Raw genomic sequence first — 21396 nt, 5'->3', positions numbered from 1 at the left:
AACAATTTATGGGGCTGTCAACAATATGGCAACATGTTTTTTGCTCGGCTGCGTCTGGACATGCTAATTGCATGCACCATGTGGAAATATCAAGTAAGTCCCGGATCGGCTCTGGAAATTTTACGTAGCGAATAATTTAATGCGCCATAAATTCGCATGTTCGCTTGTTCGCTTGTAAAATTGTAAAATTGACAGCGAGTGCGCCATAAATTCTGTAGCATACTTTCTAGCGCGCGTTTTGAGCGACAAAAACCGCTGACAAAAGCAGCAATGCAAAGTGGGTCGAAAACGATAATGGGATTTATGCTCGCCGGTTTTATTAATTATGAAAGCGACGAAAGCTTTGCCAAACTGCTCACCTGAAACTATGACCCGTGTAATTCCGCATTTTAGTTGCCATTGTTGAACTCAGCATGGAGTGCAAATTGTTGTACAACAAAGTCGTCACAGTCGCCACAGTTTTTGACAACTATTCCATTTTACCTTTGTTTGGCATTCATGCTTTTTCACATTACAACTTTTATTTTCCAAACTAGCTTCGCTTTGTTTTTGAACAGCATCGTTTTTCATCTTTAAAAGTATTAAAGTTGGCGAATTATTAGTACAAACGAATTTTTCTTACCTAAACATGGATGAAACTAAATGGTAAGGACCCAAGGGATGACCGAATGGGAAGCCTGAGCTCATCGGCAGGTGGTCTAATTTCTAATTGAGCTGGCCACGCAAGCCTAATTACATAATTGGGCAATCGCACCGATTGAGCCATCACCAAAATGCTACTTAAGTGAGGAGAACCCAAAATTAAAGCCGACAATTCAAGGAACCATGCCAGAGGTCAGAGTGGACAGTCTGGAGTTTTTCAAGAGCCATTGGACCGCCTGGCGATATCTGGGCGTGGCTCATCTGCAGGTCGAGAACTGGAGAAACCTATACGTCTTTTACAGCATCCTGTCGAATCTGCTCGTGACCCTGTGCTACCCCGTTCACCTGGGAATGTCGCTCTTTCGCAATCGCACCCTCACCGAGGACATCCTCAACCTGACCACCTTTGCCACCTGTACAGCTTGCTCGGTAAAGTGCCTGCTCTACGCCTACAACATCCAGGAAGTGCTGGAGATGGAGCGTCTGCTGAGGCTCTTGGATGAGCGTGTCGCCGGTCCGGTGCAGCGTGGCATCTATGGACAGGTGAGGGTGCAGCTGCGGAATGTGCTGTACATCTTCATCGGCATCTACATGCCGTGCGCCCTGTTCGCCGAGCTGTCCTTTCTGTTCAAGGAGGAGCGCGGTCTGATGTACCCCGCCTGGTTTCCCTTCGACTGGCTGCACTCTGCGAGGAACTACTATATAGCGAATGCCTATCAGATAGTGGGCATCTCGTTCCAGCTGCTCCAGAACTATGTGAGCGACTGCTTTCCGGCGGTGGTGCTGTGCCTGATCTCATCCCACATCAAAATGCTGTACAAGAGATTCGAGGAGGTGGGTCTGGATCCAGCCAGATGTGCGGAGCAGGACCTGGAGGCCTGCATCACCGATCACAAGCATATTCTAGAGTGGGTAGCCTCATTGTAACGCATTCTTTTTATATTCACTGCTCTATTTTTTGCCAGGCTTTTCCGCCGTGTTGAGGCCTTCATTTCGCTGCCCATGCTGATTCAGTTCACAGTGACCGCCTTGAATGTGTGCATCGGCATAGCCGCCTTGGTTTTCTTCGTCAGCGAACCCATGTCGCGAATGTACTTCATCTTCTACTCCCTGGCCATGCCGCTGCAGATCTTCCCGTCCTGCTATTTCGGCACCGACAACGAGTACTGGTTCGGACGGCTCCACTACGCGGCCTTCAGTTGCAATTGGCACACGCAGAGCAGGAGCTTCAAGCGCAAAATGATGCTGTTCGTTGAGCAATCGCTAAAGAAGAGCACCGCGGTGGCCGGCGGAATGATGAGAATCCATCTGGACACGTTCTTCTCCACCCTCAAGGGGGCCTACTCCCTGTTCACCATCATTATTCGCATGAGGAAGTAATAGTCCAGTCCACTTTGTGAAATGCTTTCGAATAAAACCTAATGGTATTATTCAATTAAGTGCGGCCAAGAATTGCATTTTAAGCCATCACAATTGCGATAATTTGGCTATTTATCTTAACTTTGGAAAACAGATTAATTTCCACCATCATTTTCCATTTTACAATGACTGCAATTGACTTTTCCTTAAAGACCTGACCCCAATCAACGGCATTTGCAGCCGGAAGCCATTTGCCCTGTTCGCATGCAAAATGGCTGCCGCAGTACTTCCGGTCCCTAGAACGAAGTAGCGGAAGTGGACGACAACTCATAAAGGTAATGAAAGGAATGAAGAAGAATAATAGCTCGATTATCTCAATAGATTTTGTGCCTTTTAGCTGCCTGTTATCCAGTTGCCGGCTTATTAAGTATACGCCACGTGTGCTGCATAGGACGTTTGCTTATTCATCAGCGAATCCATCAAGGAATTTGCATAAGGCAGTAAACGAACAAATCAATTGCTTAGCCCGGCTAACAAGGCTTGATCCGAATGCCATTGCTCGCTTCCTCTTTATTTGCACAAGCGATGGGACATTAAAAGACTGTGCCCTCCCTTCGAATCCGGATCCGGATCCGAGTTCGAGTTTGAGTCCGAGTCCCGGAATCTCCGCCGGAGTCCGTAATGCGCTTAAGTCGGTCCAAAGTCCGCGCTGGATCTGCAAAGTGAACATTGTAAAACGGAAGCCAAAAAGGGACCCAGCAGCTAAAATTTATAGCTGGCAAAAACTAAAGAGCATCCTGGGACAGGACTTTCCAATGTGCGCGTATGCGTGTGCGTGGGTGTTACTTGTGACTTTGTGTTCCAATCGATTTGATGACCATGTAGCCGGGCATCCAAAGTTGATTTGAATTTATTACGGAACGCATTCACTTCTGCAGGCCGCCTAATTCCCCAAGCCGAGCACGTACCGGAGGTCCTGTCCCAGTCCCAGTCCCTGTCCCAGTCCAACTGACCCAGGACATGCTTAATTTTTAATCAAAACAAACAACAACTCAAGCTGCTAAAATCGTTTTGTTGAAGTTCGCCACGCTGAAGTTCTGTGTACATTAAGCAGACTCAGCTGTTTGCCTTCACCCGGAAATTGTATTTGGTCACTTGGCCCATTTCGTCCATTTCGTCGTGGGTACCTCGTCATCGCCATCATCATTTTCCGTGCTCATCGTTGCTGCCCAGCATCAACCAGCAGTCTGCAAGTCAGGAAAGCGGTTACTTGAGAAGTCCATTGCACTTGGGGGAGATGATTCAAGTGAACTGGCCAGTTTCCTACACTGCGAATAGCGAAAATCGACTGGAGTTTTATTTATATGCTGCCTGTCACTTACCTAAAATCCCTCCCTTGTTGTACATTCCTTTTTGTTTCCCCCAAGACAGCGTACTTATTTCTGGCAGTGCAGAACACTCAGATGAAGTGGCTCATTGCCCACATCCCCCGTCCGAATGTAATTTGTTGCTAAGCAGAATGTTAATGCGGTTGCAACAGCAAGTGGCTGCTGCCCGGGTTGCTGTGACAGCCAGGAGTGGCGAATGGATGAGCATGGGCCACAAGGATGCCCGTGCTGATGGGGATAAAGGGAATCCTTCGCTCTCGGGCATCAAGTGGTTACGCACGTGAGCCACTCGAGCCGCTTGATGAGCAACCACAGAAGCGCAAACAGGTGCAGGCAGTAAGTTCTGCCCTATCGGTTGGTTGCCCAACTTTTATATTTAATTAGCAACTAAATAAATTCGGCTAAAACTGTATACCAACTGTAAACAGCCAGCTGCACTGACTCGAAATTAATAGTTGCCCACATTCGAGTGAGCGGGCGCAGAAGTTTCAAATTCTCGAAAGTAAATCAAAAGAAAAACGGCTCAAACTATCGCGGTGAAAGTTTTGCCAATGGCTTAACTTGGCCAACAGCCACATGCGACCTGAGGATGGGCCAAAAGGACATCTGCAGCGCTGTGTACTCAAGTAAATTACAAGCTTTCTTAGTGCTGCGATATTTAACCACAGCTATGTTGGCTTAGTCTTTATCTTGCACTCAAAAGAAATGGGGGTTAATATGTGTAAATTAATCAGATCATTGGAAAATAATTGCTTAACAACATAGGTTTATAAGCTACCATACAAGTTTTGAGCAGTAAAAGTGAGTCTCTGAACTTGTAGTTCTAGTTTTAGTGATAGACTTTCTTCGAGTGCACGGAAAACATGGATGGTGGCGAAAACAGGATCCATATGCTGCCATATAAAGAGGCAAATTTTACAACCAACATAAGAAAGTCACTTAACGTGGGCAATGGCACATTAAGTGAGCGATGAGGGGTGATGTGGCGAGTGAAAGTTCATTTTGGTCGGGCAATGTGAGCCGTGGCAAATGTGCAGAGCCGGAGAATCTGCCAGAATTTGAGGATGTGGACGTGGAAGTGGATATGAATGTGGGCGGCAGGCGTCAGTGAAAACATTTTGCCTAAACTATGCCATTAACATACAAAACTTTCACAGCAGGCGGCCTGTAAGCGAGTGCAGCCCTCTCTTTCTAGGGCCCTAGCCCCCTCTCTTTCTCGCCGAGGCACGTAAATACTTGCCCGAAACTTGCACGAATTAACAACAAAAAGTTCGTCCTTGTTGTGTGACGGAAAACTTGGATAGAATAACACAAGACTGCCGCTGGCAAGTGACAATAACACAACAGCAACTATGCTCCCAGCGAGCAAGCGAGACGGCACATGGCGTGCGAGCGAGACGGACGACGCACGTCAGCAGGAGCTATGGAGGCTTACTCGCTTTCCACACAGGCGTGGTGGGAGGGGAGGCTCTTTGGTTTCTTTGGGGGGCCCAGTGCCAAATGTCAAACAATTTGCGGTCTGCTCAGTCAGCAGCCATACCCCCTCCTCTCACCCTCAAATCCCGAAAATCTGCCCAACTCTTTCACTCCTCGAATTACCGCCACCTACCCGCTTTCCCGCTTAAAGCCTGGCTCAAAGGCCTTCGGACCAAAGTATTTATAGCTCAAAACTTTATGACTACCAGGCCATAAAAAGCACCCCCCGCCCTCCGTCCAGCATAATTGCCGCTAAAGAGTGTTTGGCGTCCGATGTGGATTGTAGTCCAACTATAACTCATTACGGCTAATGAGCGTTATTTGCGCCCCGACGCCCAGCAAACTTCTACTTCTCTACTCTTCTACTCCTCTACTTTTCTACTTTTCTACTTTTGAGGCAAAGAGGCGCTGAGGCGACGAGCGGCAAAAGGTCGAAAATTAGTTTGACTTCTGGCACTGCTCGAAAATTCACAAAGACGAGCGGACTTAACTCAGCCGAAGGGATTACGTTTAATTGACAGCGACAACAAGTGACAGACACTGTCGACGGAGAGAGACGGGCAGATGGCGTCAGAAAGAGAGGCACTCGGCGGCCAGAGCAGGACAGCAGCATCGAAAGCTGCTCACGTGGGCTTGTCGCATTTGCAATGTGCGGGCAGTGAGTGCAAATCCTGTAAACAGTAACTGATTTAATTAAAATCGAATGCACGTCGATTACATTGAAGTAATTGGGGTTAGAGTTAGGAGTCCCACCATCCATTATGCTGATTTCTATGTGGGCCATGCAGGTTTTAGCCAAAAGTTCACCGATTATCCTCCACGTGATTCCTAGCCTGGCATTCCAGGTTCAAAAAAGATTAGGATCTGAACCTTTTTGAGAGCCCGGAATCAGTTTTGTATTCATTAATTTACGTAAAATCCTGTAAAATGTATGTACTTATCCTGCCAAACCTTTCGAATACTATCACATTGCAAAGCTGGAAGCGTGACCCCCAAAGAGCCGCATCAACCCACAATTACGAGTTAAATGATCGCCATGAATCCTCCGGCTGAATGAGCTGGTTACGAGCAGTCCTGCGTCCTGCAGTTTCGTTTAATCACAGGTAACTCAGTGCCGTTGAAATGCAAATGGGCCGAATCCGCGCTGTGGCAGCAAACGTGGCCAAGAGGCATTGCGGGCCACATATGCGGAAAATGTGGATGAAAACGCGAATAAACAGCGAGTACGTGGTAAACCACGGCAGTGCACCTAGAGAAACATCTACCTATCTATCTATAAGATGATAAAGCTTTCCCAAAATAACCATGCTTAATACTTATATTACATATAATAATTCCATTCCTGTCTAAGTTATTGAAAAACCAAAGATCTTAATCATGTATTTTTCACCGATTTGCCCCACAAACGCTGGTTTTTTCTCGCAGTGCCTCTTTCCACAGCGTGCGCAGTGGGCGTAGGACTGCCGGGGGCGTGGCCGCGCCACGTGCAGGTCTCGACAATTGAATTTTAAAATGCCGCCGAATCGCAATGACAATAATGAGCAGTTAAAGCCGAAAGCTTCTGGGGGATGGTAACAATTATGCTGATGAAATGCGTACTACACCCACCCACATCCTTGATGAGCCCAATCCGATTGCTCAGCCCCATCGGAAAGCAAACAAACAAACAATCGCGTGGGGCTTTTATGGCCTTGCTTGACTGATAACAAGTGATTAAATGTCTTTTAAGCGCGTTTTAATGCGCGTTTCCGCTTAATGAGCCGTTTCATCTTCAAGTTTCTAGCTCTTCTTGCAAATCGAAGTTAACCGCCTGGGATACCTGGAAAAAACTCTATACTAAATTCTTTGAACAGCAAGTAACATATAAAGTATTATATATTAATGCTAACTTTGTGCCATAAAGTTCAATAGTTATGAAGGAGCATGTGAGCCATTTGTTGAATGCACTTCTACCGAAATGTTTGAGCGAAATCCGCTTGGAACTTTCGTTTTCGTAAGTTTATTTATTTTGGTCAATGGCAAAAGTTACAAACTGAGCCAATCTAAGCTGGCATTTCGTAGGGGGAAACTTCCTCTTGGTACTCAAGTATCACACAATAATGATTTTATTTTCCAGCGTTTTCTAAACAGTTTTCTTTCTAATAAATAAACTCGAAAATTCCAAAACTCCATGTACACATTCATGGCGACCTTGACATGTTTTGGTTTAGTGACTTGCCCACGTCCGAACAGATAAACATTTGTTAAAATGACATAAAATTACACGAATGTCGGCTGACAAGGGGCAATTTAAAACTAATTTTGCGATCATCAAATGCCACCACAACCGAGGCAGGTGAAATAATTGCACAGATATGAAGATAAAAGCGGACTCAACATTTCTAAAATGAAGTACGGATTCATAAGGCCATTAAGTTTATAAGAAGATATGTATATGAACATAGCTCATCAAAGATGTGTTTTATAAGCAATGTGAGGTTCTGCTACTACAATCAATCAGTATTTGCCCACGAAATAATGGGCTGTGTCCTAAGTAAAAGCAATTGAATGGCCGGAATTAGTTAATTGATTCTCTTGAAGCCGAGCCAAAGTGTCATTTTGGCCGACTGCTTTTGCTTGCCCCTAGCAAACACACTTGAGTAAATGCCACACCAATGCCGTAACCCAACCCAACCCAACCCAAACCAAACCAAACCAAGCCAAGCCAAGCCAAACCAAACCAAAACCTGACCCCATCTACACACAGCCCAAGATCAGATGAAGTCGGTGTTTAAGGTCACAGCTGGCTGTGATTAAAAGCTGCGTGCTGTAAAGTACAGTGAACTTGAACCGTAATGCACGAGATTGGCACAATTGCAGCCGGCGAGGCACTGCAAGCCAGCCCAGAAAACAGAACCAAAAGCAGCTGAAGTTTAACTCAGAGCTCAGCATTACTGGAGTATACTGCTACATAAGCCAATTCATTGCACCTCAAGTAGAAACTTTACCATATACATAGCCCCAGTATAGCACACTGCTTTAAAGAGTATCGGTTAGTCGAGAGACCCACTTGGTTTTTACTCATTTTCAGACCACAATTTTCGGGATAAAGATGATGAGCTCGCACTGGAGTGTATTCATTTAAGATAACCTTGCTGATTGAGGCCCCATAACGAGGATGGGGAGCGAAGTGGGGAGCCCACGCACAACTGACCATAATTGAGATGCCAAATGGCTTCACGTGTGTGCCGAAATCCCCAACCCCTCGTCCCAAATGGAATGGGTGCCATTCAGCACCCGGAATTCTCCGTTTATTCAAACATTTCCGGGAACCACAGGCAGGAACCTACTTCCGCAACAGGATCACGTACGCGTCCAGGACCAATAATTGTCCTGCGCAGCGAAAATTCGGAATGCATAGATTCTGGGTGCGAATTAAAATCAAATTTGATTTCGAGGTAGCCGCCGAATCTCGCCCAGAATCATTAGCGATTGGTTTTTGGTCAAATGGTTTAGTCACACTCTGATTCACACGGAGCATTGGTGGTGGCTAGCAATTTAATCGCTGGTTCAATAAATATCAATAAATTTCGCCAGTAATTTTCCCTATTTTGGCATAAATAACAATACTCTCGCTCGTGTGAATGCCAGTTGAGTGGATTTTGTGGACCAAGAGACAGGTCAAATAACTATACTGTTCGCCGGCAGTCAAGTCAAGTGTGAACCAATTGCAAACAGCGTAAGCAACGTACACGTATGTATACTCCTCACAACCACCGCTGAACGGGCCACGCGGCGTATGAGTGATGCAGCTGACTCATCCGCCCCGTAGTCCAGGTGAAAGTGGTGTGGTTCAACCTGCAACTGTGGTTTCAACGATTCGCCGCGTTGCATGGCAAATTGATTGCCGCATATGCGGAAAGGAAAGCTCACAACCGGCAGCCGAAATCAAACAAACGTCAATGCCCCCCATTCGATAACCAGCCCACCATTGCGAGTACTTGCTTATAAAATTGAGTTACTCACGGGGCAGGGGCAGCTTCGCTTATAGCCAAACAGCAAACGGCAAATAGCCAACGACAACTAATCAGTTAGTCAGTCAGTCTGGCACAAGTGTTGCCTTTTCGCACCACTCGAGCGCAGTGAGCGAAAGCGTATTGAAACAAAACCAGGCGAATGCACCGATTGGTGAATGCCCTTACTTAAACTTTAAAGTTGTTCTATTTATTCAAAGCTATAGCTATATATATTCTGTGAGCTTTTGTATGCTAATCAAACTGGTTGCCTTAGAACCTATAGCATATACTTTTTGTAGGGTATCAGCGTGTTCGCATCACTCATTCCATGTGTATCTACACTGTGCACTCGACTTGCGAAAGGGTTTGATCTGCGCACGCGCAACGCGCACGAAGAACAGCTGAGCTACGTGCTCAGCTACTTAGCCTCCCCCCCTCCCGAAAGTTGCCTCCCCACTTCCCAGTTTCCCCCCTCCCCAAAAACCAAGATACCTCCACCCTTCCGAGAGACCAGAGCAAACACGTTAGGCGCCAACGAAGCCGAGAAACTCGCCTGGCAACCCTCTCGCCGCTGAGAAGAAACAGAAAACGAAATAAAAAAAAAATGGAATATAATAAGAAGAAAACAAAACGTGAGACGCTTCGTTGCCGGCTTGAATTGGCCAGAGCTTCGCGAGCCAGGCTTGTATATTGTGGCTCGGAACGTTGATCCGTGGCTGGGGGTGCGGGGTGCGGGGTGTCCGGTGTGTGGTGGTGTCTGGTGTGTGGAGTATGGGGTCTCTAGTGGCGGGTAAGAGTCTCTTAAGTGCTCGGCTCAGCTCAGTTCAGTTGCGAATTTCATACAACACGAGACGGTTGCCTCCGAGCGTTCGGCGTTCTACACTCGATCACTCGAACACTCGAAAACTTCACTTCGATTCCGCAACAGAATTGGCCAAAAACAAAATCTAAATCACAAATAAAAGCAAAAGTGAGCAGAGAAAAGAAGTTTCGCGATTAGGCGGAAATTAGTCGAGCAAATAGTTAGTTATACCAGTGTGAGGGGTCGCGAGTGAAAAGTGGCTGGAATACCTCAAATCGGCAGTGTGTCAATTGAATTGAGTGGCCAAAATGATTGAGCGGCGCAGTCAGCTGGATAAGGTAAAGCCCACTTGCAACACCAAGTACTTGTCGAAATTCTATCAAATGAAATGGTTTGCGGTCTGCTTAATATTACTGAAATTACAAGAAACTTCTCCCTTTGTCCGGCACTATTTACGCAACCTTTTTGCATGCGGGTTTCGGTTATTGTCTGTGAAAGTTGCACAAATTCAAACTTTAAACAAAACCTGTGGGTTTTTTTGCGAATCTCGTAGTTGCAGAACTTAATAAATTCCTAAAAGCAATATGTAAGCAAAGTCTGGTACGAGTTCTTAACGTAAATACAACTATGGTAAACAAACTTTGGGGCTAAAAACTTTATGGAATGTAAATGGGGGGATAAAAGTAGAAAATTATTTCAAAATGTGTTCTTAAACTTAAACTCAGCACTTGAAGAGGTATGCTGATATATATATTTATAAGCGAATCATATGTAAACATAGCATTTGTTTAGTGGGCTAGCTGCGAGATGTTCTTGCTAAGCAAACATTTGAATATTGTATGCTCAGCTATTAGATTCGGATAATTAGTATAATTTATTAAATTATATTTCAATTAGAAGCTTGGCAAGAGCTTGTGTGATATAATATATGCCATCAGGTTTCGGTGACTCTATTAATTGGTTCCCTAAATAATTCGATTATATCATTGGGCAGCAGGGTATTCAAAACCCAAAGCAAATCCAAACCCATGTTACTCAAGCTGTTTGATATATGATCCCAACGATACAAGACACAGAACGTATTTATTTTCCTGATTGCGATCATCGCAGAGGGTTTTAAATGGATTCACATAGTGGTCGAACCTCCGATTCAGGTTTTATTTTTATTCAGGCCCAGCACTCTGATTAATCAGCCATGTGCGAGTTTTCCTTTCAGGTTCTAAGCTTCTGCCAGCTACGAGATACGAGATACGAGCTCCGAGTATCCGTATCTGTATCTGTATCTCTTTAAGTATCTGAATCTGCGTCTGCTGATATTCTGAATATTCGCAAAAGCGAGTGAGTCGCTCGTATTCACACACTGGTGAAGTGACTCAGTCGCAGCTCCCAGCTCATTTGCATTTGTTTGGAGTTAAGAACTTTTGCTTTTGTTTGGCCGCCAGTCGGGGCTGTGAAAAATGTTTGGGCTTCTAATTAATTATGTGCGTGTCGAGTTACGTAAGATGTTTTGTCTGCGAAACGAAAGCAGCTGTCTAATTTATGCGAATTCCCATCGATCGTTTCGCTTACAAAGTATTCAAAGGTATTTAAAGCGCCGCACGTCACTGAGATCAACAGTATGCAGCGGAAATGGCTAAGTATTTTTGGCCAACTGAACGATATTAAGCTATATATATATATAGCTATATATAGCTACACGTCAGTCGATCTGCGTCACTGCGCACGCCCAGCTGCATTCATATGGAGCTTTAAGTGGGCCCTGAATGAATCGAGATTAGTTCTACATTCTTCGCCGTGGTCCGTGTCACGTAGACTTCGATTCTAAGCCACATAGGTACTCGTATTTATACTCATACTCACACTTATACTTATAGATGAATACTTTGGGAACCCCATGGCTTAGTTTCTCGGAAAAACGCGGAGACGATCAAGTTATATTATTAATGAGGCTCCCAAAAACCAAATGAGCAATTGTCTAATTTCGAGTGTAAGGCACACTAATGACTTTGGTTCCCAGCGGGTTGCAAATTATTTGAAAAAAAACATACAATACAAAGTTTGTAGAATGGAGCGCTTTCGGTTTTTTCTTTAACTTTTAAATTCGAAATTCCAAAGTGCTGGCTTGAAACTGACGTTAAAGCCATTAGTATCACATTTCCCATCAAGCAATAATTTGCTAATTTCATTATGAAATAAAAAGGGAGGTATTTTTTAATGTAAATTGCGTTAAGTTATTAAATAAATTTTATTATGATACTCGTACTAAATTGTATTCTATAGAAACCAAGGGGTCAACACACGTACGCCTAATTAAATTATATGCCGAATTAAAATAAATAAACGCAGTCAATTAACGCCTTAGTGCACTCCCTTTTGGTAGATTTAATTAAATGTAATGTGTGAATGCATTTAAAATGATTTCATTTTATGAATCACTTAAATTCCATTTCCATGTTTGCAGCAAAACTCATAGTGACCATAGTTACCATAGTAGAATGCAAATGAAATTCGTTCTAAGGAGCATGTACATGTGAATAAACAAACATATCGCCTTTTGCCAGGCAATCGAAACAACGCGAATTAATTAAACCGATTTCATTGGCGTCGAGTGTGTGCGATGCTCTACTCCTGCGGGTTTATTCAATTGCGCTGCGAAGGTGGCTGCTTTTGGCTTTAATTAGCCGCCTGATTAACGATAGCTGGATTGGATGGTAACGCCCCCTTCCCGCCCCCTTTCCACTCGTTGAGCCCTCTTTAATTGCAGCTAAACTCTGCGAATGAACCTTGTTCATTTCTCCAGAGCACTTGGCGTATTATCTCAATTACGGGTTTGCTAACCGCCGCCACTCGAAACAATAACAAACTTGGCCCGTAATTAAATCAAATCCGCCAAGAAGGGGCGGAAAACGTTAGCATGGCAAATACTATTACTCTAGTACCTAAGTACATACATATCTATGTACATATGTATCTATGTACATATGTATCTAGATACAAGTGCGAACATAAACAACAAACGCCGAAGCCGCCAAGCAAATAATCAAAGTGCAAAGCGAAAATATGTGGTTATTGGTATGAGTATCTCTACTAACGTTTATCTGCACGTGTTCGCTTCTTATTTTGTTTTTTACTATTCTTTTTGTTCGCTGCGGGGCGGGGGGTGGGCAGTGGGATAGGGGAGAAGAAAAAATAAATATAAAAAATATCAACCGATTCTTTCCGCCAAAAGGTCACGTACAAAAACAATATCGAAACCCACGCCAAAAGCCGAAAGTCAAGAGCTGCGATCCAAACAAACAGCGAAAGCAAGAAAAACGCGTAATGAAATTAAAGCAAAATCCGGCAATCGAGCTTACAGAACGGTAGTGTTTTTTTTACGGGCGTGTGTGAGTGTGTGTAGGTGTGTGAGTGTCGGTAACCCCGGGCGAAGTCAGGGGCCTCTCGCTCGCACGCTCTTGCCCTTTCGCTCGCTCTTTCGCCAAGCTGATTAGCATCGGGTGGTACTGTTACTCCGTGACCCTGAGCAATGTCAGACAGGGGCTCGCAAAAAGGGGGGCTTTTCTATGCTAACTTCCCATATAATTAAAGCAAATTGTGCCTTTAATTTACCCTTTTCTATAATTAATCTTCGCTATTAAAGGGTATATTGGGTTCCGAACATTATGGCATTAAAACTGCTACTTTAACATGCATGTTTTGTCATTAAAACTTTTTTTTAATTTTGTTTTTTTTTTAAATCATTTTAAGCCAGATTTTGTGTTCCGTTCATGTGTACATACCACTCAATTAATTAAATTAATTAATTTACCAAAACCCCCCTTGGCTTTACCCCTTCCCGAGCCCCTGATGCGAACAGCTGACACGCATTTTAAAGTCCGACTTAAATTTGAAACACATTCATACGTATGTAAGTAAGTGAGTAAGTGTGGCCAGCCATAAAAGAGGTGCATGAATCGCTGAGCGCCAAATTTGATTGTTGCTTTGTTGTGTTGTTGCTTTGTTGTGTTGTTGTTGCCGAGCATCGTTGTTTGGCTATTCAAATTTTATGCATTGTCAGCGGACAACAACAAATGGTGCTTCAAAATATGTGAGGGGGGATGTAGGGTGGTGGGGGTGGTGGTTGGGGGCTGGTCATACAGTTCAATTTAACGCTTTGCGCACCGCTCGGCCATTTGGTTTTCTAGTTCAAGTTGAGGGTCAATAGCTGCTGCGGGCCTGCATTTGGGCCCGGCTTTGTGTGTTTGTTTGCAATTTGTAAAATTGGCAGACAAATATTGATTGGCCGGGCCAAAAAGGCGCATTCAAATACACGTAGCGTGTCTGCTTATCGACTGTGCGAAAATCTGCCAGTTGCTGCCACTTCGTCCCCCAAAAGCCCCACCTCAAATGTTTGTATTTAGCCAGTGCAAACCGTACAGGGAGCTCGAGGTGAGGTGTTCCTAAGGGCGAAGTCGGTTCAGCGTGATTCACGACCAGGTTCAATGCATCATCGCCGAGCTAGCTACACAGAAATAAAATCCTATGTGAGAATTAATTGTTTTTTAACTTGATTTTAAAGTTTATCATTTTAACTCATTTTGTTATCAGGAGTACAGAGCCTTTAAGATACATCTTATGCAACATTTATTTGCACAATTAGGGTTCGATTTCTGGCAGTGCAGCGACTTAATTCAGTTTTCCAAAGCTAGCGGGAAGGTTACGTCCACAAAAGGGGCACTCGAGAACGGCATACGGAATGGGAAATAAATTAAACAGTGGGGGCCAAAAGTGGGGGCTACACGTGACTTGCTGTGCTGTGCGGCAGATTAGTAATTTATGCACAAGTAGACCGACCAGCAAACAATTATTCGGATGACTGATACACAGTCATTCTATAGGGCAAAGGTCCTAGCGCCCTTTAGCCGTGCATTATTAATTGGCCAATTGAAATTATCGCTGAGCAAGTGATTTGTTGTCTGCCGTCAAAACGCTTTTTATTGGGGTAGATCAAGGCATAATCGAAACAGGTTTAGTTCAAGAAATAAACAATCGCTAGATCTTCGACTTTGGCGGAAAGACGATGGAGACGAATAGGGCTGTAAGTTTATTTCCCTATTAGCTAAATGATTGATTGCGCTGGAATAAATATTATTTATGGGTACGTCTCTAATCGCAGAACGCAAATCATATACGTATTGATGCAGATTTATGCAAATTAGCCTTGGTAGATACAGTTTCTTGCCGAATTCACTGAACTTGTTTTACGCCGCATTCTATTTTTGGCCAAATTCGTTAGTGTGGATTCCAATCTAGTGATCACTCTTCCACATCCGTCATATAGTTAAGGATGTATTAAGCCGTGTTTATCGTTTATATTTGTTATTCCAATACTTTATAGCTTTACGTGTTCCTTGTTGGCAATCAGATCTGCATATATTCTCCATATCCGGTTATCCGGTTCTCGGAGGGAGTTGAGTTCAAGGCGGTTCCGGCGGCTCCCAGGTGCAGTTTCGTTGTGCACCCAACTCCGCTCCGGCTGAAAGCCATATAACTTTGATGGCCGCAACGGCGGAGCAATGAAACCTGGTCTGGGATCGAAACTCGGTCAGACAGTTGAGGTGAGCCACTTGCGGCGATGGCTTCACTGATCCGCATCCATTGAAACCTGGGACTAAGTACACATAGGTGGGCACGAGTTCACTGAACTGCACTCGCTTAACGCCTATTGCTTGGCATTGGGTGCGAGCGAGAGGGCGCGGGTGCGAGGAGTGCGAGGAGTGCGAGGAGTGCGGCGAGTATGTGGGTCAGGCCGACAATTACACTGAAAGTAGGCGGTCAACTTTTCCCCGAACCCGTTTACAGTTACCAGCGGCAGATGCTGAGAAAGCTGCGCACAGAAAGAAATTCACAACTCTCTTTCGCTCTCTTCGCGCGATTTGCACAGTTTCACATTGTCGGAATAGTAGTAATGTTATACTCTCTTTTAGTCCAGTGAAGTTAAACTTGTCTGCCTCTCACTTCAACAAGGAAATGAAGTTATTTCTTTTGTTGGTTTTAGGTATTATAAGCCAGTCAGACCTCTGTGTAGAAAGTAGTTATTGCTCTCTCCTTTCTCTTCTGCAACATCCAACGTACGTACCCATTGCAATTTTGCTGATATTGTAACAGCTAGCGAGATCTCTCACTCTGTTACATTAACAGCGAGAAAGCAGAGAGTGAAAGAAGTGCACTATCTCCCTCGCACCCCCAAAGCAATGCATTGCAGTCGCTTGCACATGCAATCTGTCCAGCTCGCACTCAAGTGCAAACTTTTACATTGCAGTGCTGGAGAGCAGATGTGCTGTTGCTCTCTTCATGTAACGGAGGTACGCGTGCTATAAAAGCGGCGCATGCGCTGCGCGTTTTCCCCAGTCGCGCAGCTGCACTCGAAAAGAACACCTCGTCCGGTGATAAGTTCTGCCGCTCTGCCTTAAAAGGGAAAACCGTCTCGAAATCACTGCCAATTTGACGATGCGAACCACAACGACGACGCCGCAGCGCGGCCTCTACATCACAAACGAGGTGAGTTCCTGCTTCGCCAAAAAATAAGCCAAAGTCAGCAGTACAGATGGAATGCGAACATTATGAGTCTACTTTTGATTCTGAACCTGATGCTGAATCCGATGAGTGGCACTTCGAAACTGGCTGCTAATTAGTGCTGGCTCATTAAAAGCGAACCCGGGCCAAACAAGCGAAACTATTGCTCGCCACTCGAGACCGCTCTTCAGGAAAGCGGGAAAGTCAAAAGCCAACAGCCAACTGCCCAGAAACCAGCAACCAGGGGAACCGAAGAGCAGCGGCAAAAAGTCGAGCAAACAAATCTGGATCCGAGTGCCCGGCTGCCCCGTAATTGCGAAACAAAAGCCCCATTTACGCCAGGTCAGATTTGCCGTCCGGAGCGCGAATATCCAAATTAATAATCAATGAAAACAATTAGGGCGCCGAATGCTTTCGGGAAAAACTCGTTGCCGCTGTTGGAAAAGGGCTTGCAGCACCCAGAAGAATCTGGCGCAATATTGGATTTGAGATGATTAGAATAAATTAGTATTCATTTTGGCGGGCAAACAGCTGGCGGGCAAAAGCTTAAAGAAAGCAACAGTAAAACGCAAACAACAAATATACAGATTTGTTGAGCCGCCCGGCGGGCAACACGAATGAGAAACGAAACAGAGGCTGAAACAAAATCAAATGCAAATTATAAAGAAATAATAATAATAATGTGGCTAATTATGAGTGAAATTTCAGGAAATCAAATAAAAGCAAGAAGAACAAAACGCAAAAACCGGTCAGTGGCAGTGGAGTGGAAAACAGACTGGGAAAACGTTAAAGTGGTCGAAACGAAAAGAAGCAAATTCTATTATTCAATTTATGCGGGTTTTGCTCTTTAAAAATATTAAGAAATAAGCATCAGCCCAAGTTTGAGGGTTATGGTAGTTCTTTACCCGAACAAAATATGTGTGATTTAATAATACAGAGAAAACCCCTTTAACCACGTCATATACATAGTGGCCAATTAGGAAGCGCTGCGAGCTCCTTGCGGCTTTCAATACAAATCACTCAGGTGGCCGAGCGGGCTGCTGCGGTTACCTCATTAGCAAAGTTAAATGAGATGGTGTAATGCCCTCGCCCACTAATATGCAACCGAAACTATAATTAAGCTCGAGTGGCGACGAGGAAGACTCCAATTGCCACCTAACATACCTACCATCTGCAACCTGCCATCCTCATGGGTTGCAGCCCACTTTGTTGGCAAAGTAATTAACGCTTATTGGCTGCGGACAAACAAGAAGTTGGTGGACTGCCAGCCCGAAGTACACTCTGCTTATTTTCGTAAATTCAATCTTCTTTTCGAATATATATGCATATGTGTGTGTGTGTCCTGCCATTTGGCCACGCCCCCGCTGAATGTGCGCCTTTGTTTGCTTGCCGCGCGCTTAGACTTCTGTTTGCTCGCACAATATTTGCCCAACAATTTTTGAGTAAGAATAACAAAAAGATTTTGCGCGCCCAAGTCAACAGAGATTCGGTGGCACAGTGAGTCGAGAAATACCCACAGATTTGTGTGCCGTGCTGCGCTATCGATGGCAACAATTACGAGACATCGGGGCGTATGCGTGATACTGCTTGTCGACATATCACGCATACGCCTTGTATTTCGTATCTCGTAGCTCGTATGCAAACGGAAACGTCTCGGCGAGCAAATGCTTTTTTCATTTTGGCCAAGTCTGCAGAGCTGGCTGAGCGTAATTCAACTTGGCCAGCTGCAAACAAATTCAATTTGCATTGCGAAATGTAAATGCATTGGTCAGAATAAAATCGCATATTCAGGTCTGGCTTCGAACAACTCTCCTTACGCCCACGTTTCGTGTGTCCTTTATTTTGTGGATTTGTTTGGTTTTTGTCATGCAAATGCAAGCTCACATTCTTACGCACAATTCACTAAGTGAGTGAGTGTATTCGTTGGCTGGAATGAATCAAGAAGGACACTGCTCGAGTCTTTGAGCTCTGGCCCTGTAATTTATATTTGCTGGGAATAGTTTTTACGTTATTTTAATTGCACGTACGTTACTGTGCCGAAAATCTCTCAATTTGTTGGCAGAAACTGACAGAATTTTCGTTTTGTAAGCCTAAACCTATTTGCATTTTAAATGGTCACAAAAATGTGGTAATTGTATGGAATATCTAAGCAATTTTCAATACATTTTCCCCGCACTTTTAGCATAAATTTGTGAGCATTTAAAGAGTAAATAAATAAATGTATGAAAAATATTCAGCTCCAATTGATATGCGCATGATTATGCCAACGGGTTGAAATATTCTACCTTTTTTTTTGTTTTTTGTATCTGCAAAAATAAAAACTCTATTTTTCTTGTTCGAGTCCAGCGAACACGAAAGCCCTTGTTGGCGGCGCATTATTGATGTGCTCAAGTGCAAAAGTACAAAGCCAACAGAATCTAGTGGCCAGCTAGGGTCACGGCTGAGATTTGTTTAATTATTTGTTTAATTAGGCGGCTGATTTGTGTCAGGGCTGCCGCAGAATCTCTGCTTCGCTTAAATGCCATTTGAGCAACAATTAGACAACAGCAATTGCAGGGTTAACTGCTCAAGCCCCTCCTTGCCACATTCATGGAGTGTCATGGCCCGGTGGACTTGCTTTTGACCTGCTCTGCACTGGCTGCTTTTATGTTGCCATTTTTGATTGCTGTTTCACGAATTACTGCCCGGCCAGACAACTCAAAAGCAAACACAGTCATTGATGGATGTGCTTGGCTCTATTTTCGTAACTAAATGCGGGCTGTGCTTGGAGTTGGATTTAACCTTTCGCCTTGGACGGACGACTTTCGAAATGCTTGGGGGGCGGCGTGAAAATTCACTCACTGCCAAGTGGAAAAACTCGATGCATCCAGCTGAACACGCAAACTGGTTGCCCGGCCTTGGTCTAATCCACATCTCAGAACCTCCAGCCAACCAGCCAGCCAGTCAGTGAGCAACAGGCAGCAGATTCTGTCGCGGATCTCGACTGCGGTTTCCAAACTTGATACTCAACTGCTTGGCCTACGTTTCAGCCATGGCTGCTGGCCAGAGTGAAAATCTAGTCGCTGCATTCGTGCAACTTGACTTTGCAGTCACAACGTTTTCGTCCGCGGCGCACCAAACAAGTGCCGTTCAAGTGCGCGGATTGCCAAGATCAATGTGTCGCCAGCATGAGCTTCAACAATGATGTGGGCTGCAGATGGCGATGACTCGGCTGGAACTCCTTTTATGACGCTCTCCACGCTTGTTTCTTCTTTCAGATACTCATCACCGCCATGGACCGCTTCGTCTGGTTTGTCCTGCTGGTGGTCATGTCCCACCTGGTCACCGAGTTCACCCGCGTCTCTGGATATGCGCGTGGCCAGCGCCACGAGTTGGTGCTGCTGAACGATGTAAGTAGCGAAACCTGATCTCGGGCTACTAAAGTGCGCACTAACTGGCACGCAGACGAAAATATGCGAAATACTCATCCAAAAATGTGTGCAGTCTCACAGCTATTTTTATTGAAACCATTTCTATGTTGGTAAAATGTTGGAATATTGAAATTGCAGACGCTGCTGCAGCCCATGCCCGTCCAGAACATGGTGCTCTACCCCGGCCAGGAGTATGGCCAGTACCAGCAGCGACCCTCCTCCTCCGCCTCCGCTTCTGCCTCCTCCATGGGAGCCATGAGCAGCCTGCAGCAGAACGCCGCCTTTCTGCTGAGCAGCTTGGCGGCGGGCGTGAGTCCTGGGAATGGAGCAGCTGCAGCAGGAGCAGCGGTGCCCGGCAGCAACGCGGCCATTTTGGCCCTCGGCGACAGTCAACCGGCTCACACCGCCGAGAGCACATACCCCATGTTCAGCCTGCGCCCCCTGATCGACAGCATTTTCGAGGTGAGTTCAGCTGCTCCTACCAGTTGACACAATGTCCATAAACGCTCATCCGCATGCTCCGTAGATTCCGATTTCGACGCTGCGGGCTGTCAACAATCTGGTGGGTCGCCTGACCGGAGGCTATCGCCAGGCGCCAACGGAAATGGCGCAAAAATCCGTGGCAGCTGGAACGGCGCTGCCAGCGGGCAGACCAAGCCCCACGCTGAGTGCCCATCCCAGTGGGCCACAGATGCGCGAGGAGATGGCGTAATCTTGGGCCCCACTTTAGCCAGTAGTTGTGCGTGAATGTTGTTTCTGTAGTTTCTGTCAGTGTATGTTTCGTGTGCATTGTGACCCTTGTGATATATGTATGTGACTTTGCTGTAAGCCTAGACTAAGGATATTTATGTCCAGCCCACAAGAAAATTCCAAAACAAAAGCATAAGTATATAGAATAAATGTTATTTCTAAATGTAGAAAACTTTGTATTTTCTGGTATAAGAGTTGTGTAAGAAAATGCTATCGGCAAATGCTGAACTAAGAAGTATATTAAACATCTATATATTTGTTTTTAAGCGGCATAAGAGCAGACAATTGTTTACAATCCGAAATGAATTAAATACAGCCCAAGGGCGCTCTATAAAATATTAACGTTGTTAGGATTTTTTGCCATCGTGTATTGTGAAAACGTTGCATACTTTTAGTCCGGACAGCAAAATGTTTAATCTCTTCATTGGCGATTTGCATACGTCGATGAAAAAATGATATCAGTATATCAGTTATGGCATTGATGCAAACATTGCCTGTTCAATGGGACTCAATTAAAAAAATTGTTTTTTTTGGTATTTGGCAAATATTATGACCGATGGCGAGTCAATAAACGCATATCAGCACTTCCCAAACGATTGAGCATTATGAAAAGGTTATCAAAGAGGAGCAGTGGCACTTCCTCGTATTGCATTTAATCAGCTCACCTACGCAGCTGCAGTAAATGAATTGAATTATTTTTAATGAAATTTCAATTAGGCATATACAAAAAAAAAAACACTCGCATAATTAATGGGGAAAAAGCAGATGATGAAAAGAACATCGAGTGATTTTCTTTTTTTGCCAGCGACTATTTGGCATTTCGCAAACTAATCATGCGTGTTGCAAGGGACTGCCAATGAATTGAATTTAATTATATTTCTTCTCGGACCCTTTTCGTTGCCATTTGATTTTGGCCATCGCTTCGCATCACATTCTAAATTATCCAGCACGTGCGGATTTGGATTTGGCCAAAAGTGGGAGCCAGTGGCAGAATCACATTAAACGGACGGCTCTGCTTG

At 44.7% G+C, this 21396-nt stretch overlaps 2 protein-coding genes and 1 long non-coding RNA gene across 5 annotated transcripts; 2 read left to right on the top strand and 1 right to left on the bottom strand.

Moving 5' to 3' along the window:
- The first annotated feature begins 375 nt into the window (after positions 1-375).
- On the top strand, positions 376-2081 carry LOC6531827 (odorant receptor 59a). Its single transcript, XM_039372180.1, is given in 1 exon segment — positions 376-2081. A coding segment is annotated over 1 exon segment (1197 nt). The 5' UTR covers positions 376-825; the 3' UTR covers positions 2023-2081.
- Positions 2082-3053: 972 nt separating this feature from the next.
- LOC120321010 lies at positions 3054-8945 on the bottom strand. Its single transcript, XR_005560556.2, has 2 exons — positions 8871-8945; positions 3054-3248 (listed from the first exon to the last, which is right to left on the bottom strand). It is a non-coding gene; the product is annotated as an uncharacterized LOC120321010 (long non-coding RNA).
- Positions 8946-9684: 739 nt separating this feature from the next.
- LOC6531826 lies at positions 9685-20544 on the top strand. 3 transcript variants are annotated; one of them, XM_002092577.3, is made up of 4 exons: positions 9685-10000; positions 19475-19606; positions 19766-20089; positions 20154-20544. In XM_002092577.3, the coding sequence occupies exons 1-4, from the start codon at positions 9971-9973 to the stop codon at positions 20337-20339; spliced, it is 672 nt and encodes a 223-aa protein (XP_002092613.2). In that variant the 5' UTR covers positions 9685-9970; the 3' UTR covers positions 20340-20544. The 3 variants fall into 3 exon arrangements, with proteins under 3 accessions (XP_002092613.2, XP_015051569.1, XP_039228116.1); XM_015196083.3 differs by lacking the exon at positions 9685-10000 and adding an exon at positions 16037-16202; XM_039372182.2 differs by lacking the exon at positions 9685-10000 and adding an exon at positions 19262-19402.
- Positions 20545-21396: the final 852 nt, after the last annotated feature.

Source organism: Drosophila yakuba, chromosome 2R (assembly GCF_016746365.2).
Source record: "Drosophila yakuba strain Tai18E2 chromosome 2R, Prin_Dyak_Tai18E2_2.1, whole genome shotgun sequence".
In the NCBI taxonomy this organism is placed as follows: Eukaryota; Metazoa; Arthropoda; class Insecta; order Diptera; family Drosophilidae; genus Drosophila; species Drosophila yakuba.
Note: the sequence above shows the minus strand (reverse complement) of the source record. Positions and strands in the feature narration are given on the sequence as shown.